We start from the raw sequence: 19028 nt of genomic DNA on the forward strand, positions 1-19028 counted from the left end.
ACTGAAAAATATATTCTACGTTGAGTTGTACCACTGGCATACTTCCCTGTAGCTTGGTAACTGTTATTTACAGCGGTATTGTAAACGCGAATCCTGTTGATAGATCTATCGGGCCTGACAACCCCAACCGGACTGGACGACCAGTATTCAACGGTTGCACAGTACTTCGTTTCGTGACTACACTTGGTACGGTGTAGTAAGATTTCATATTAAAGGGAATATGCGACGTGATTAAATGTTAAGTATGGTTACCAAGTGCTCAACCACTTAGAATACTTTTATTAAACTGTTTATATACGAAATCTTGTGGTCTATATATATATTGCTGCCGGCACTAAACCTATATCTCACCAACTTTATGTTGACGTTTTAAACATGTTTATTCTCAGGTGATAATTAGAAGTTTCCGCTGCATTATGTTGAATTTGAGCAGGATCTTGCGTACGCATATTTGTGTCAAAAATAAAACTGCATACCCAAGGATTTGTGTTGTAAAATATGCTCGAAATCGTGTTGTTATCATTATATGTAAAGTTTGTAAGTCGAAGATTATCGCTAAACGATAATCATCTTTTTATTGTCTAAAGCTTGTAACAAAAATAATGGTTATGGTTTGTAATGTATAATATATGCAGTTTCTCTTTTAAAAATGTCGCATATAGAGGTCAATACCTCGCAATGAAATCATACGTTATCTAACACGTTCTTATGGTTAAGGACGGGTTATGACAGATATCCCCCATCTTTCAAATGAAAGTCTCTTATAAACCAAGACATTCTTGGAACGTTCTTCGAATGTCTTACAAACTGATCTCGCCTTGAATAGTTGTGCCGAGGAATTCTGACTGACTCTAGACAAGATTTCATCAATCATGTCTCCGGGTAGGTCTCTTAAAATATTGGGTTGTCTATCCATTTTGTGTTTTTATACTGTAAAATAGACAAGAGTTAGATTTATAAAAAAAATACTTATTAATACAAGAAATTTTTACATATATCATAAAGCATAAGCACACTATATTACATATATTACACCACACGAATACAACTATCTTATTCCGACTCGCTCGTTTCTTCTTCTTCGGTTTTGGTTCGTTTTGACAAGTTTCTAGGGATATATGATGTTCCCCTAATACGAGCCGTCGTTTTCCACATTGGTTTAGAAAAACCTGGTGGTTTAGAGGTTCCCGAGTTATTGTCACAACTTAAGAAATACGGGTGTTGACGATACATATAAAGTTCATCGGGTTTGGAATCAAATTTCTCTATTTTTATGCCCTTTCCCTTATTGTTCTCTTTTGCCTTATTAAATTGTGTTGGGGTAATTTCTATAACATCATCGGATTCCTTGTCGGGATCCGATTCATCGGAGAATTGGTAGTCCTCCCAATACTTTGCTTCCTTGGCGGAAACACCATTGACCATAGTTAACTTTGGTAGGTTGGTTGAGGATTTTCTTCTACTTAACCATTTTATTATTTCCCCCACTGGTTCTATTTCTTCTTCCGGTTCCGATTCTTCTTCCGGTTCCGATTCTTCTTCCGGTTCCGACTCTTCTTCCGGTTCCTCTTCGGGAACTTGTGAATCAGTCCACGAATCATTCCAATTTACATTTGACTCTTCATTATTATTAGGTGAGTCAATGGGACTTGTTCTAGAGGTAGACATCTATCACATAATATCAAACACGTTAAGAGATTAATATATCACATAATATTCACATGTTAAAAATATATAGTTTCCAATAAAATTTGTTAAGCAATCATTTTTTAAGTAAACACGGTCGAAGTCCAGACTCACTAATGCATCCTAACAAACTCGATAAGACACACTAATGCAAAATTCCGGTTCTCTAAGACCAACGCTCGGATACCAACTGAAATGTCCCGTTCTTATTGATTAAAAACGTTCCATATTAATTGATTTCGTTGCGAGGTTTTGACCTCTATATGAGACGTTTTTCAAAGACTGCATTCATTTTTAAACCATAGCCTTTATTTCATAAATAAAGGTTTAAAAAGCTTTACGTAGATTAAATGATAATCTAAAATATCCTGTTTACACATGACCATTACATAATGGTTTACAATACAAATATGTTACATTGAAATCAGTTTCTTGAATGCAGTTTTTACACAATATCATACAAACATGGACTCCAAATCTTGTCCTTATTTTAGTATGCAACAGCGGAAGATCTTAGTATTCACCTGAGAATAAACATGCTTTAAACGTCAACAAAAATGTTGGTGAGTTATAGGTTTAACCTATATATATCAAATCGTAACAATAGACCACAAGATTTCATATTTCAATACACATCCCATACATAGAGATAAAAATCATTCATATGGTGAACACCTGGTAACCGACATTAACAAGATGCATATATAAGAATATCCCCATCATTTCGGGACACCCTTCGGATATGATATAAATTTCGAAGTACTAAAACATCCGGTACTTTGGATGGAGTTTGTTAGGCCCAATAGATCTATCTTTAGGATTCGCGTCAATTAGGGTGTCTGTTCCCTAATTCTTAGATTACCAGACTTAATAAAAAGGGGCATATTCGATTTCGATAATTCAACCATAGAATGTAGTTTCACGTACTTGTGTCTATTTTGTAAATCATTTATAAAACCTGCATGTATTCTCATCCCTAAAATATTAGATTTTAAAAGTGGGACTATAACTCACTTTCACAGATTTTTACTTCGTCGGGAAGTAAGACATGGCCACTAGTTGACTCACGAACCTACAATAATATATACATATATATCAAAGTATGTTCAAAATATATTTACAACACTTTTAATATATTTTGATGTTTTAAGTTTATTAAGTCAGCTGTCCTCGTTAGTAACCTACAACTAGTTGTCCACAGTTAGATGTACAGAAATAAATCGATAAATATTATCTTGAATCAATCCACGACCCAGTGTATACGTATCTCAGTATTGATCACAACTCAAACTATATATATTTTGGAATCAACCTCAACCCTGTATAGCTAACTCCAACATTCACATATAGAGTGTCTATGGTTGTTCCGAAATATATATAGATGTGTCGACATGATAGGTCAAAACATTGTATACGTGTCTATGGTATCTCAAGATTACATAATATACAATACAAGTTGATTAAGTTATGGTTGGAATAGATTTGTTACCAATTTTCACGTAGCTAAAATGAGAAAAATTATCCAATCTTGTTTTACCCATAACTTCTTCATTTTAAATCCATTTTGAGTGAATCAAATTGCTATGGTTTCATATTGAATTCTATTTTATGAATATAAACAGAAAAAGTGTAGGTTTATAGTCGGAAAAATAAGTTATAAGTCGTTTTTGTAAAGGTAGTCATTTCAGTCGAAAGAACGACGTCTAGATGACCATTTTAGAAAACATACTTCCACTTTGAGTTTAACCATAATTTTTGGATATAGTTTCATGTTCATAATAAAAATCATTTTCAAAGAATAACAACTTTTAAATCAAAGTTTATCATAGTTTTTAATTAACTAACCCAAAACAGCCCGCGGTGTTACTACGACGGCGTAAATTCGGTTTTACGGTGTTTTTCGTGTTTCCAGGTGTTAAATCATTAAGTTAGCATATAATATAGATATAGAACATGTGTTTAGTTGATTTTAAAAGTCAAGTTAGAAGGATTAACTTTTATTTGCGAACAAGTTTAGAATTAACTAAACTATGTTCTAGTGATTACAAGTTTAAACCTTCGAATAAGATAGCTTTATATGTATGAATTGAATGATGTTATGAACATAATTACTACCTCAAGTTCCTTGGATAAACCTACTGGAAATGATAAAAATATATCTAGCTTCAAAGGATCTTTGGATGGCTTGAAAGTTCTTGAAGCAGAATCATGACACGAAAACAATTTCAAGTAAGATTTCCACTCGAAATAAGATTGTTATAGTTATAGAAATTGAATTAAAGTTTGAATATGATTATTACCTTGTATTAGAAAGATAACCTACTGTAAGTTACAAAGGTTTCTTGATCTTGGATGATTACTTGGAATGGATTTAGAAAACTTGGAAGTAAACTTGCAATCTTGGAAGTATTCTTGATTTTATGAAACTAGAACTTTTGGAATTTATGAAGAACACTTAGAACTTGAAGATAGAACTTGAGAGAGATCAATTAGATGAAGAAAATTGAAGAATGAAAGTGTTTGTAGGTGTTTTTGGTCGTTGGTGTATGGATTAGATATAAAGGATATGTAATTTTGTTTTCATGTAAATAAGTCATGAATGATTACTCATATTTTTGTAATTTTATGAGATATTTCATGCTAGTTGCCAAATGATGGTTCCCACATGTGTTAGGAGACTCACATGGGCTGCTAAGAGCTGATCATTGGAGTGTATATACCAATAGTACATACATCTAAAAGCTGTGTATTGTACTAGTACGAATACGGGTGCATACGTGTAGAATTATTGATGAAACTGAACGAGGATGTAATTGTAAGCATTTTTGTTAAGTAGAAGTATTTTGATAAGTGTCTTGAAGTCTTTCAAAAGTGTATGAATACATATTAAAACACTACATGTATATACATTTTAACTGAGTCGTTAAGTCATCGTTAGTCGTTACATGTAAATGTTGTTTTGAAACCTTTAGGTTAACGATCTTGTTGAATATTTTTAACCCATTGTTTATTATAACAAATGAGATGTTAAATTGTTATATTATCATGATATTATGATATATAATATATCTTAGTATGATGTATATACAGTTAAATGTCGTTACAACGATAATCGTTACATATATGTCTCGTTTCGAAATCATTAAGTTAGTAGTCTTATTTTTACATATGTATTTCATTGTTAATACACTTAATAATATATTTACTTATCATTTAACATAATTAACCAAGTGTATCAATATCTTAATATGATTCATATGTACCTAGTAAGACGTTGTTATAACGATAATCGTTCTATATATATCGTTTTCGAGTTTCTTAAATTAATAGTCTCATTTTTATGTATATAACTCATTGTTAAAATACCTAATGAGATACATACTTATAATAAAATCATGTTAACTATATATAACTATATATATGTAATCGTATAGTTTTTACAAGTTTTAACGTTCGTGAATCACCGGTCAACTTGGGTGGTCAATTGTCTATATGAAACCTATTTCAATTAATCAAGTCTTAACAAGTTTGATTGCTTAACATGTTGGAAACACTTAATCATGTAAATAACAATTTCATTTAATATATATCAACATGGAAAAGTTCGGGTCACTACAGCAGAACTCCGACTTGTTGGTTAGAAGCCGGGGAGAAACAGTTTGTAGGTCCCGAAATTGTTCAAATGACAGCCGAAAAAGTTGCAATTGCTCGAGAAAAGTTGAAAGCCGCTAGAGACAGGCAGAAAATGTATGCTGATCCGCGTAGACGCCTAGTAACCTTTAGTGTGGGTGAACGGGTGTATCTGAAAGTTTCGCCGTGAAAAGGGGTTATCAGATTCGGTAAACGTGGTAAGTTAGCACCAAGATTTATTGGTCCGTTTCCGATCAGTGAAGTGTTGAACGATCAGACGGTGGTGTTAGATCTTCCGCCAAAGTTAGCCGGTATTCATAATACATTTAACGTGTGTTATCTTCGTAAGTGTAAAGTCGATGATGAAACGCAACTTCTTCCTTTAGAAAATTTAAGGGTCGATTTGAATAAGAAATTGGTGGAAGATCCGGTCCGTGTAGTTGACCGAAAGGTGACTAAGTTGAGAAATAAAGAGATACCGATGGTGTTGATTGAGTGGAAACATAGTTTGGGTTCTAATCTTACGTGGGAGACAGAAGAGTTGATGAAGACTCGTTACCCTCGTTTGTTTGACCAAGACCAGATTTCGAGGACAGAATCTTCTTAAAGGGGGTGGATTTGTAACAGACTGAAACCCGGGCTAGTTGTAAGTTGCCTATTTTACCCTTAGGGTTTGTGCTTAGTCTTAAGTGCTTTTATTTCAATTATTTTATTAGTGTTTTATTTTAATTGTGTTGTAACCAGTTTGTGACAAGGGTCCCAGAACATGTATGCTTATTTTAATTGGACCTCGTTTGGGTTACCTAATCTTGTGCGAAAATTATCAGATAACTGGTAAATACCCGTGTGTTGTGGGGTATGGGTTTTTAACCCCAAAATAAATGTAAAGACAGCTAATTCCCCTCATTTTGTTCCTGAACCTTCCTCCCACTCTCACTCTCACCTAACCTTATCTTCATTATCTTAAACAACCCTAAATCATTTGATCTCGAAGTAAAGCTTGATTTTGGTGTCAAATCGTTCCTTGTGTTATTGTGATTCTAACAAGGTAAAGTTTGTAAGATTTCATTATCAAATCTGTGATTAAATGGGTTTTTAAGTTAGTTTTTGTTAAAATGGGATTTTTGTGTCAAATTGGTTCAATTTGTTGTTGTTTGTGCATAAAAGTTGTGGGTTTATGTCTTTAAATGTCAAGTGTACGAGTTGTGTTCAGTTTTGAGGTCAAAAACGTGTTCAAAGTCGAGATTTGGTGATTTTGGGTTGAAACCCGTCACTTTGCTGCTGTTGCAGCTGATGAACTACCTTCGGCCGATGGTCGTTGACCATCGACCGATGGTGAGGACGATCGGCCGATGGATGAGACCATCGACCGATGGTGTATGATTTCTGACCAGCGGATGTAATTTTGAACGATCGACCGATTGGGGGAGACCATCGACCGATGGTGTGTTGATGATCGGCCGATGGATGGGACCATCGACCGATGGTCTTAGACGGTGAAATTTTTACTAAGTGTTGAATTCTAGTCGTTATGCTTCCCGTTTGTATTTTGGTGTTCAGGATGTAAATTTATTTTGAAAGTGCATAAGTGTTAAGCATGAAAATTTTAGCGGACGCAAATTTTTACTAATTTGCTATAATTCGCTGTCAGTGTGTCTAATCTTGATGGGAACACTATTCTAACTTGGTTTTTGCTGTTCTCAGGAGATAAGGACAAGGAGGAAGCTCAGAAATAATAACTGAGTAGTTGCTGGTAATTGGTGAGTGGGTCTATCTACGGATAGAGTTTAAGTAGCATATCATGCTACTGTGGTTGACTCTTTTACCATGCATAGTGTAGGAATTGCTATGTTAGAATAATATCGTTTGCCTGATGTTGTATGTGAATTATGTGTACACTGTGTGAATGACACCAGTCGGGCCTAGGGAGACTGGGGACTCGAGACCATGCCTAGGAGAGTTTAGAGTCCGTATGAGGTCAACCGTGCCTAGGGGAGGTTAGGTCCATAGGCTACTGATTGTGGAGTATAGTGTGAATGATGCACCCCCTGCATCTGGATAACTATAATGTGAATTGAGTAGCAGGGACTATCGGTAGACTCATGCCCGATCAGCTAAGAGTCGTGTGCTCGTACAAGTCGCCGATCCTCGTATTGTCTTATTGTATGCTAGTTGGTAGTTAGCAAGTGTTGTTATTATATAGCTCGTGTGTGGCTTAAGCTATATCTGTTAGATAGATTCCATTCACTTAGCGGTGCGCTAATCCCCCACATGTTTCCCCCTTTACAGGTTTAGGTACTGCTAGTCGGGATGGGTATGGATGCAGAAGACATGTTTGACAGCCCTATTCTGATGTGGACTTTTGTTTAAATAATGTTTTGTAATAACGTAACACTGTTGTGTAAGCTTAAACTTAATTATACGGTTTAATGTAATGACGTGACTTATATTATGTTTATTATTAAAGTCTTCCGCTGTGTATAAAAAAAAAATGGCCGGTGTTACACCTTTCTTGTTGTTGATGACCTTCACAGTTTTGACAGCGAATTGCTTATCCATTTCATTGTATACATGAATTGGTGGAATCAGAATTTCTGGAGATGGTGAACGTGGTGGAGATGACGGTTGTGCCATATTTAGGGTTAGGTTTTTTTTTTTATTATTAATAAAGTATTATACTTTTGGGGATAAACGATGGAAATATATATAGAGAAAGAATAGATTATCTTGAAATTCAAAATATTTTAAAACCCAAATTTTTTTTAACTGATCCAACACTTTTCGAAATATTTGGAGTATTAATAAAAAATTCTAAAAAAACAAAATTAGAAGTCACGTGATCCAACCTCACGTGACCCTCACAAAAACCCCAAAATAATCATTCATTCACTTCATACTTCATTTGTAACTTATATCGCTCTCTCTCTAAAAAAAGATAGATCAAAAAGAAAACCCTAATTTCGAACTGCTTCAAATAGATTGAATCTCTGATTAAAGTAATAGCTTTAAAGAAGTCGAAGTAAAAAATGGAGAAAAATAACGAAGCGGCAACCACACAAGGTAGTAAACATAAATTAGATTTTGTTTAATATGTAAATATTATACTAAAAAAATGTATTCGTAACTGTTTACTTGTTGTATATTTACAGATAATCTAAAAGTGAAGTTAAAAATAGGAAATAATGCAGGTATATTAATAGTTAAAACTAGGAAATAATGCAGGTATATTAATTATCATTAACTATATATGTATATTTTTTTTATAATGAATGAATGATGATTATAATTTTTATTAATTTTGATTATCATTTTTTATCACATAAAATGATAGATTAACAGGATGCATGTGCTTACACTATATATTTTGTAAAATGATATTATTTAGGTTTGATGTTTGATATAGAATGCTTAAAATAAAAAATGTTTAGTTGTATTTACAATGAATGTAGAATAATGAATGATGAATTATGAATGAAGAATAATGAATGATGAACGATGAATCATGAATTATTTGTTGACGAAATAATGTTTTGATATTGGAGTTTTTTGTTACCATCAGCGACAATAATGGGAAAAAAATTACTGTTGTGGAACATGAAAGTAGTGAAAATAGTAACACGGAGGAGTATGATAAAGAAGAGCAATGTGAAAAATAAGCAGACACTGATGAAGGTACAGAAACTGAAGATGAGGAAGAAGAATACACACAAGGTAAGATGAAAAACAACTTAATATTGATCTAGAAATTATAAGCATTATAAGTATTTGATGATAAATAAATATTAATAAAGGAATGAAAATTGTTCGATTAGTTAACAATGTTTTAATAAATGATAAGTACTTGATAAATGTTTCATGAAATGTTTCATGAATGCTCAAAACTTCAATTACAAATGAATGTTAATCGGTTTCAAAATTAAATATACCTAATCATTAACAGACGATGATGCAATGTTCTACGTTCAAAAAAGGAAAACTGGAATTAAGAGATCAAGATCTGATTCACGACTTCCGAAAAAGAATGCATGTACATATTTTGTTATGTTTGGATAATTCATCATATATTTTTTAAATTAATTATTTTTAATCATAGAGTAATTTAAATTAAAAAATTATTGTTGAAAATATGAAATACAGATAAATCTGCTAAGAGAAGGAAAATGGATAAAAAAAGACGGGGAAAACCAAAAGAATAGTGAATGAGGAATCGGAAGAGTTTACGAAACTAATAATACAACAAAAAGCGTTTGGAGAAGACAGTACCAAGGGATAAGGGATGTGAGATTTAAAGAAATTCACGATAAGATGGTAAACTCAAAGGAAGTTGGAATAGAGTTCTTCCTAAACTTCATTGTCTTGTTTTCTACAACCATGGTGGAAATAAATCAAATGGGAACCGCGAACCAATTATTAATTGGCAACTTTAAAACTGTAAAAGATGTAATTACATATGATTGGTGCGGTTTTACTTTAGAGCGGTTGATAGTGAACAAGTGATTGTGGAGCCAATCAAATGAATCGATATGGTTTACAGGATCCGTCATAATTTTAATTGTAAGTATGCTATGCAAATTACATTCTTCATTGTGTATATATTGAATAAAAATAAAAAAATTGTAAAAAATATATGTTGAATGTTAAAAAAATTAATCATTAATCAGAAAAATTTATAATTCATAACCCAGATTTTATCATTCATCACCTCATTTTTGTATCATTCATCACTCACACAAAAAAATTTCATTCATCTTGTTTTTATTCAATAGATCACCTGCTATGGTCATTCATTTTGTTTTATATGATTCATCAAAACATAGTAAGTAAAAACATGGAAACTAATAATGTAAAATTACAGTTGCATTATGTGGAAGCGACAAGGATTGCAAACATGGAGGTACCGAAGAAAGGTACAACATTATCTATTTGGACAAAAAAAATGTGGAAGAAGAGGGAAAAAGAAGAAATAAAACAAGAAGAATTTGGAAAAGTGGAAATTGTGGACATAAGGAATGAAGAAGAAGAAGAAGAAGAAGAAGAAGAAGAAGAAGAAGAAGAAGAAGAAGAAGAAGAGGAAAACATAGCGAAACAGATAGCGAATGAAGAAGAAAGTGAGGAATCAAATAATTGAAGTGATGAAGCTGAAGAACTTGAGAAGGTAAAAAAAATCTTTCATATTAAAATTTAAATTAGTAAATACAATACAAATATAAATATAAAATTTCAGTTTATATACATGATAAAAATTGATTTTGATACAATATTTCATGTATAGAAAAATCATATTGTATTAAACTAATACTTTAATATGATAAAATGTAGGAATGTGAAGATGGGCTTGAAAAAGACTTAAACCTGATCAAAAAGGTTGCAATCAGAAACAAAAAGAGATTAGAAAAATTCCCAAATAATCAGAAGATTCGGTTGGGGATAACAAAGATGATTGAAGTCTTAGATGATCCAGAGGACATGTGGTCAGATGTAAACACCCCAGAAAAAAGGAATAATGATGATAAAATGTCACCAATCAGGGATTTTGAAATTGAAAGTGTAGAAGAAAACAATAATGATGATGGAGAAAAAGAGATGCAGGAAACAAGTGCAAAGAATAACATACAAGCTGAGAATGAGCAAGAAGTTGAAGAAAGGGAGGTAAAAGAACTAAAAGGAATAAACTGAAACAATACAAACATTGTTTATTATATGAAGAATGTTAACAATGAATAATTCTTTATTTCAGGTGAATGCTCACTGTTTGAATGTAAAGAATGTTGCTAGAGAACAAAGGAATAATGTGATCCATACTGAGGTAGATAAAAAATATTAGTAAAAAATAACAAAACAAATTATTAATAATATGATAAAAACTATAACTATAATCAATATTTATTTCAGGTGAATGCTGAAGAAATAGATGAAGAAGTTGATGCTAGTCCACAAGTAAATGTCAAAGAAGTTGAAGAAAGAAGACAAGAGAATAGTATTGAGGTAGATAATATTAATGAAAAAATATCAAGAATAATTATTTATAAAAAAATATGATAAAAACTATACTATAATCAACGTTTAAATTCAGGTAAATGTTGATGCTAGTGCACAAGTGACTGTCAAAGAAGTTGAAGAAAGAAGCAAAGAAAATAGTACTGAGGTAGATAATATTAATGAAAAAATATCAAGAATAATTATTTATAAAAACAATATGATAAAAACTATACTATAATCAACTTTTAATTCAGGTGAATGTTGATGGATTGAATAAGCTAGTAGATGCTAGTGAAAAGTTGAAAGTTACAGATGGTGAAGAAAGAAATAAAGAGACTAATAATGAGGTAGACAATACTAATGAAAAATAGCAAGAATAGTTATTTATTATATAATAAGAGCTAACTAAAATAAATGTTTAATTCAGGTAACTAATGAAGCATTAGATAAGGAGGATGGTAATGAAAAAAATAAACAAGTTGAAGAGGGAGTTGTTATAATAGCTGAGATCCTGAAAGATATAAATGAAAAGAATCAAAAAGATGTTTTGGATGAAAATAAAAATGATGAAGATGGCATGAAAGGAAAAGAGAAACGCGAAACTCGTTTAGCAGCAGTGTACAGATCACCCTGGTATGAACGGCAGGTGAACATCAAAGCAAAAATTGAGAAGGAAGAGAAGAAAATTACAAGATACTTCAAATCTTTTCTGGAAAAAGATTAGTAAGTATACTTTTATATATTATCATTCACGTATTAAAAAAACACAACTAATAGTTACCAGAATAGTGACATATATAATGATAAAATTAACATAATTTCGGATATCTATTTTTTTTTCCAGCGATTTTGTATACACTTGTGATTATCCAGCAGCATGTTTCCCAATGCCCATGGCTAGTCTTTTCTATCGGATAGCTGTTCATGCGCCAGTAATTGATGTTTGGTCATCAATCCTGAATGATGAAGAAAAGCATGCTTCGGATAATTCTCCGAAAAGATACTTCATGACAACAAATTTCATTGTAAGTTTTTAAAAAAATATTAAATCATTTCAATATAAATGTATAAATTAAATGAATAGATATCATTCATGAGTTATTTTATATCATATGTTTGAAAATATTTTTTATCATTCATAAACTAACTTGATATTATTCACCATGTAGAGAATCGAGATGTTGATGAAGAGTAAGCCAACCAAATCAGACCAGGAAGAATTCAATGCCAATGTACTTAATTTTGTGAAAGATGATGAAGGAAAAAGGAATTTCAGTTCATATGATCTGGTATGAAAAAAATGACAAATAAAAATTATATATTTACAAATTCAATATTAAAATGAAGAATTATATTTCATATAAACTGATATAAATAAAAAAAAATCAATATAGGTGATGTTTCCAAACTGCAAATCTGATCACTTTTATCTGATCTGTGCACACATGAAAACTGGAATCCTTGATGTGATTGACAATACAGGAAAAGAAGTTATATACGAAAACAAGTATGGCAAGATACCAACAAATGTGGTAAGTAAACTCTGAAATGTTACTTCAATAACTATATATAATTGCATATAGTTTATGATGAATGATAAAAACAATATGAACATTATATGTTAAAAAACTGCAGATAGTTATGATGAATACTAAAAATACAGATGAATGATAAAAATATAGATATTACTGTTTATAGTATATCATGAAAAATAGAATATTAGGTGTTAAAAAAACTGCGTATAATTATGACGAATGATAAAAAAAAAAAGTATTGATAAATGATATACATAAATGAATAATTAATTGTAAAGTTGTATGTAAAATAGATTAAAATGAATGATGTTGAATTAGTGATTAATAAAATTGTTATTGATTAAATTATTGATAACCATCGTGTTTAACTATAGGTAGTTTGTTTTACTAAAATGTTTAATACTTAAGTAAGAGAATATATTGTTTTTAGGGATTGTTTTTTAAACAATATCAAAAAGATCAAGGAAATCCAATTAAAAAAATGGGTTGCAAAGTAAACGTGGTACCAATGGCATGGAGCACAAAATCAAACGATATAGACTGTGGTGTTTTCGTGATGCGTCACATGGAAACATACATGGGAGATCCTAAATGGAAGAGCGGTTTCTTTAAAGAAGGACCAAGTCAAATCAGACAGTTGAACGAATTACGTGTGAAATATGGAGTGAAGATTTTAACACATCCTACCAATAAATCTATGAATGAGTGGACGGAAAGGTACAATACCTATGAAGCAACTCATTCAGAAAAGGTGAAAGAAGAGAACTTAAAGAAAGAAGAGATGAATTATAAAGAGACAATTAATTCAAAGTTTTAACAAAGGTCAGTGATGTCTTGGAACAGAAGAAGAATTCGGGTGATGAAATGATATATTTTGGAACTGTGTTTTGACAAATAGTGAACATCAACGTCTTAAAACAGTGTTTGTTTGATGCTTATTTTGTACAAACTAAATGTTTGTTAACTGAATGATGGAAAATGGAACAATGAATGATATATTTGGTGAATGATTGAAAGTTTTATGATGAATGTTTGTGATATATTAGAAAAATTCAAAAACAATGAATGATAGATTGAAAATGAGATATAAATGATTATGAATTTATAATAAGGATAGATTATGATTCATGATAACAAAAATGGATTATTAGATTGTAATATTATGAATTTAAACTAATTTTTTAAAAACAAGATGATTTAAAAAGTTATTAATGATTACTAAAAACATACAGTAGTTGTATTGTTACATAATATAATGACTAAAAACAAGATAAACAATATAATGAATGATAAAATTAATGACAAGTGATTAAAAAAGATGAATAATAAAATGCTTTAATGAATGATCCAAAACTTGAAAAAATACCTCGTAATCTAATTTCACAGAAAATTATACAAAAAATAAAAAAGTGTAGCAGTATAAAAACATATAGAGAATTATAAAAAAGATAAAAACATTAACAATTAATCAGAATCAGAATCTTGATCTTCATATGCAAGGTCTTCATCATCTTCCTCGCTTTCGTCTTCTAATTCAAAGTCAATGACATTTTTTCCTTTATTCTTTGCATTATGTACTTGAGTGAGGTCAGTAGTACAAGTCCGAACATTGTGACCATGAATACCACAACGCTTGCAAGCTCTTGTCTTAACATGTTTCTTAACAGCCACTTCTTTGGAAGACAATATTCGATTTGATCTACGTTGACCTTTGTTTCTAATATTCTCCGGAGCACGGATATTCGAATTGACTGGTTTAGAGAATCCCCATAGTCTATTAATATGTTCACCTCTAGTAGATGTAAAAGGCACATCAGAAGTAGAACCAAGAAAATCGCCAATTAAGACATCAAACTTATCTCTAAAACTAACAAGTTTATCTAGATCATCTCGGTATAAAGAGGAAACCTTCCTAAGCTTGTTGAAAACCTGATTGATAATCTTTTTGGATTCATACTTATCATCAGAATAAATGAAAATGGAATTAAATGTTTCAGATACCTCCTTTGACCACCTCCTCAACAAATGAACCATAGGGATAGCAACAACATCATGAACATGATACAAATAAAATATGTGCCTTCATAAACGACCTTCACGTGTAAAAAGCAAACACGAACAACTGGCTTCAGCAGTTTTAACATCAAAAGTAACCTAAAAAAAGAGAAAATTAAAAAGTTAACAACAAGATGAATAATAAAACATAATGAATGAAAAAAAAGATGAATGGCAAAAAAAGATAATGAATGAAAAAAAGATGAATGACAAAAACATGTAATAACAAAAAATTATGATGACTGACAAATATACTGAAAGAAAAAATAAATAAATTAAACCTAAAAATATATTAAAACAAAAAAAATGTAAATAATCAGATTAGGAAAAATTTAAAAAGATATGAAGTGAAATATTTCCAGTTTAGACGAGGAAGATGAAATTTCTCTTCAATTAAACATAATTGTTTGTCTTCATTCTCTTCAATGGTTGAGCTGATTTGCACACAAGAGATAGAAGACTGAAATATTTCTTCTTGAACTAACAGAAACATGGTTGGTGTATAAAAATCCCTAGCATGCAACTCAATCAGCTTATTGGTAACACAATTAATAGATCTATTATCCATTTCAAACTCGAGAACCGTGTTGTTATGTCGCTGCTTTTCAACTACAACATCGAAGCGTGAAAAAAACTCAACCAATTTAGAATGCTTGTTCTTGCATTTTATAAAGAATGAATTTTCACTCTCACAAAGTGGTGACGTTCTCATCAATCCAGCCATTGGTGTATCTCGGAAAAAACACGGTATCCACTTCTCCTTCATAGCATACATATCTTTAAACTAATCGACATCATGCAAGCCAAATTCATCTAAAACATGTTGCCAACACTTTTCAAACTTTTCAGCATTCAACTCTTGATTCCAGAATATGTTATTCATTTGCTTACGAAAATCTTTATTTAAAAACAACTCACGAACAACCTATGAAAAAAATAATATAAAACAAATGAATGATATCAAAAAAATGAATTAAACTAGAAAATTTACCTTTTTTCAAGTTTTTGACTGATATGCCACATACATAACCGATGCTGCGCAGTCTTAAACTTTATTTTAATAGCCTCCAACATTGCTGGGTCTTGATCAGTGGACACTAAGCCCGGTTCAGTACCAAAAACTTTGAGAAAACTATCAAGAAACAAACTAAACGATTCTATGCTTTCACTAGCTAATAAAGCAGCTCCAAAAATAACAAGCTTCTTATGGTTATCAACTCCAGTGAGAGGTACAAAAACCATGTTATACCTATAATATAAAAAATGAGTAATAAAAAATCATGTAAAATAACATAAAAATTATAAGATGAATGATAAAAATAAAGTATTTCAATCATTCAGTAATGTTTTTAATGTTTAATGAATGATATTATGAATGAATAACGTCTTAAATAATAATTATTTAGTTAATTTATGATCAAAATAAAGTGCAAGTTTAGGTTAAAAAAGAAAAATAAGTAATCTATCAATATGAATGAGAAAAATCATTGATGAATGATGAATGATTAAATTATGAATGATGAATGATGAATCATAAATGATGAAGCATGAATGATGAATGATGAATGATGAAAAATGAATGATAAAAATAAAGTGTTGAATGATAAAAATAGAATGATAAATAATAAAAATAAAGTAATATGAATTAAAGAAAACTTACATATTTGTACCATATGTAGCATCAAAGCCAACAATATCACCAAACTCTTTGTAGTTCAACTTAGAAATATTGTCAGCCCAAAAAACCCCACGTAAAAAATCATTATGATCACAATAATACTCGACACTAAAGTTAGGTAAAGTATTTTTCTTCATAAGCAGTTGTTCAATAGCAATATGTGCATCAGTATCAACTAGAGATTGGATCAAATCACGATGAAAATTATTGAAATCTACAGGCAAAGGACCAACATTATCAATACCACCACTAAGAGCACTAAAAAGTGTGTGAGCTTTAAATCAACCTATATTTGATCCAGTACTGAGTTTGAAAATAAATTCCATGTGTTCAGGATCCAACTTCCTCCTTTTATTCAACAAATTCCTATTCCTTTCAGTTATGATTTTGTGAGTATGCCCCTCAAAAAACTTAAAAATAACAATCTTACCCTCGATAAGTTTGAATCTAATGCAAGCTTCACATTCAACATTAATACTAGAAGATTTACGATTAGACACTTTCCTACGCTGACGCTTTCACTTTGCAGGTTTATCAGGAAAGGAAGAATGAGTATCAGGGGCAGATTGAGATGGATTGACAATAGCAGGTGGATTAACAATAGCAGGGGGAACAAGAGCTTTTGGGGCAGGACGACCTGCCCTATTACACCTATAAATTGGTAAAAAATTGAACCATCTTCATCTTTATTTTCAGAAGCTTTCTTAATATTGAACCCAGCAGCCTCAGCATATAAGTCATAAAAATATAAACAATCTTGCCATGATCTAAACACGGAACCAATAACAGGATTAAAATGATCTGGAACATTAGGAAACCACAATTTCTTTCCATCGGGACCTTCATCCTCATAAGAAGACAAAAAATGATTTCTACAGACAGAGTTGGCGCCTATAAATGAAAAATTCCATAAAGTTAGTTATAAATTACATGATGAATGATGAATGATGAATGATACATGATGAATGATAAAAAAAAAAATAAAACAGCATAAAGTTTATGATAAATAATAAAAAAATTCATACAATAATTAGATTAAAAATGTTACATGATGATGAAAGAAAAACAAATTATGAATGTTATATATTATAAACTGCCTACATTTATAATGAATGATTAAAAATACAGATGAATGTTAAAAAAATACATAATGAATGGTACAAAAGTACATGAAACTGCGTATAGTTTATCATACAACACAAACAATAACAACAGCACTAAAAAAGTCTATAAAAAAATATTTATTATACAACAAAACTCTAAAAAGGCACATTTCACTGATCAATCAAACATATATCTTAAACAGAAAAATTACATTTATCATTGATCAAATGCATATCTAATTTATATGAAAAACACTAAAACATAAAAAGATACGCGATGAATGATAAAAATATAAGATGAATGATGAATGAAAAACTTACTAGAAAACGTATCAGGAACAGAATTAGCAGCTGATTCAGTAGACGAATTCGTAATAACATGAACTGCAAAAAAAAAAAAAAAAAAGCGAACGACGTATATCAATTAAACCTAATTTTAAACATAAACTAATTTAAGTAAAACAAAAAAGAGGATACGAATGAATGTAACTATCAGATTGAGCAATTGAAGTTGATTCTGCAATTGAAGTTGAATCCATGAGTATATGTTATGATGAAGATGATGAATATTGATGATGAATACAGAGATCGAAAGTAACATAAATATGTACTAAAATTAGAAATTACAAAATTAAGAATGAACGATTGAAATTGAATCTACGATTGAAGTTGAATCGATGAATATATGTTGAAGATTAATGATGAAGATGATGAATATTGATGACGAAGAGAGAGAACGAACAGAAGAGGAATGAACGAGGCGAAAATATAAAATATACCGAAATTAAAAATGTGAAATTCCAAAAATACCCCTCCGCGTTTTTCCAGTATAAATTGAATTTTTTATTAAAAATATGAAATGTGAGGCCCATATTAACTTATCCAGTTTGTACCCCATTTAGTGCTTATCCATGGATTGGTCCACTATATATATATATATATATATATATATATATATATATATATATATATATATATATATATATATATATATATATATATATATATATATATATATATATATATATATATATATATATATATATATATATATACACTAGGTTTTAGAGTCTGTGCGTTGCATGAGTGTGTAAAAAGCGGTAAAATTCTTAACAGATTATATCATTAAGGTATGTAAATAGCAAAAATAAATAAAATATTAGAGTATGTGCGCTGCACATGTAGGTAAAATAATCGTGCAAAATTAATTGTTTTTTTCAAACAATTATACTTTTGAGTACAAAAGCCCGTGGTGTTGACAAACTTTAAAAGTTCTTTTGAGTTTAAGTGCCCGTGGTATTGACCAATTTTAAAAGTAGTTTTTGGTGGTGTTACTAACTTAACATCTACAAAAATTTTTTA

At 30.6% G+C, this 19028-nt stretch overlaps 1 protein-coding gene across 1 annotated transcript; it reads right to left on the reverse strand.

Moving 5' to 3' along the window:
- Nucleotides 1-15669: 15669 nt before the first annotated feature.
- On the reverse strand, nucleotides 15670-18205 carry LOC139888400 (protein FAR1-RELATED SEQUENCE 3-like). The gene is made up of 8 exons (XM_071871409.1): nucleotides 18157-18205; nucleotides 17988-18050; nucleotides 17280-17454; nucleotides 17086-17214; nucleotides 16868-17010; nucleotides 16546-16777; nucleotides 15951-16134; nucleotides 15670-15810 (listed from the first exon to the last, which is right to left on the reverse strand). The coding sequence occupies exons 1-8, from the start codon at nucleotides 18203-18205 to the stop codon at nucleotides 15670-15672; spliced, it is 1116 nt and encodes a 371-aa protein (XP_071727510.1).
- Nucleotides 18206-19028: the final 823 nt, after the last annotated feature.

This window comes from Rutidosis leptorrhynchoides, chromosome 2 (genome assembly GCF_046630445.1).
Source record: "Rutidosis leptorrhynchoides isolate AG116_Rl617_1_P2 chromosome 2, CSIRO_AGI_Rlap_v1, whole genome shotgun sequence".
Taxonomy (NCBI): Eukaryota; Viridiplantae; Streptophyta; class Magnoliopsida; order Asterales; family Asteraceae; genus Rutidosis; species Rutidosis leptorrhynchoides.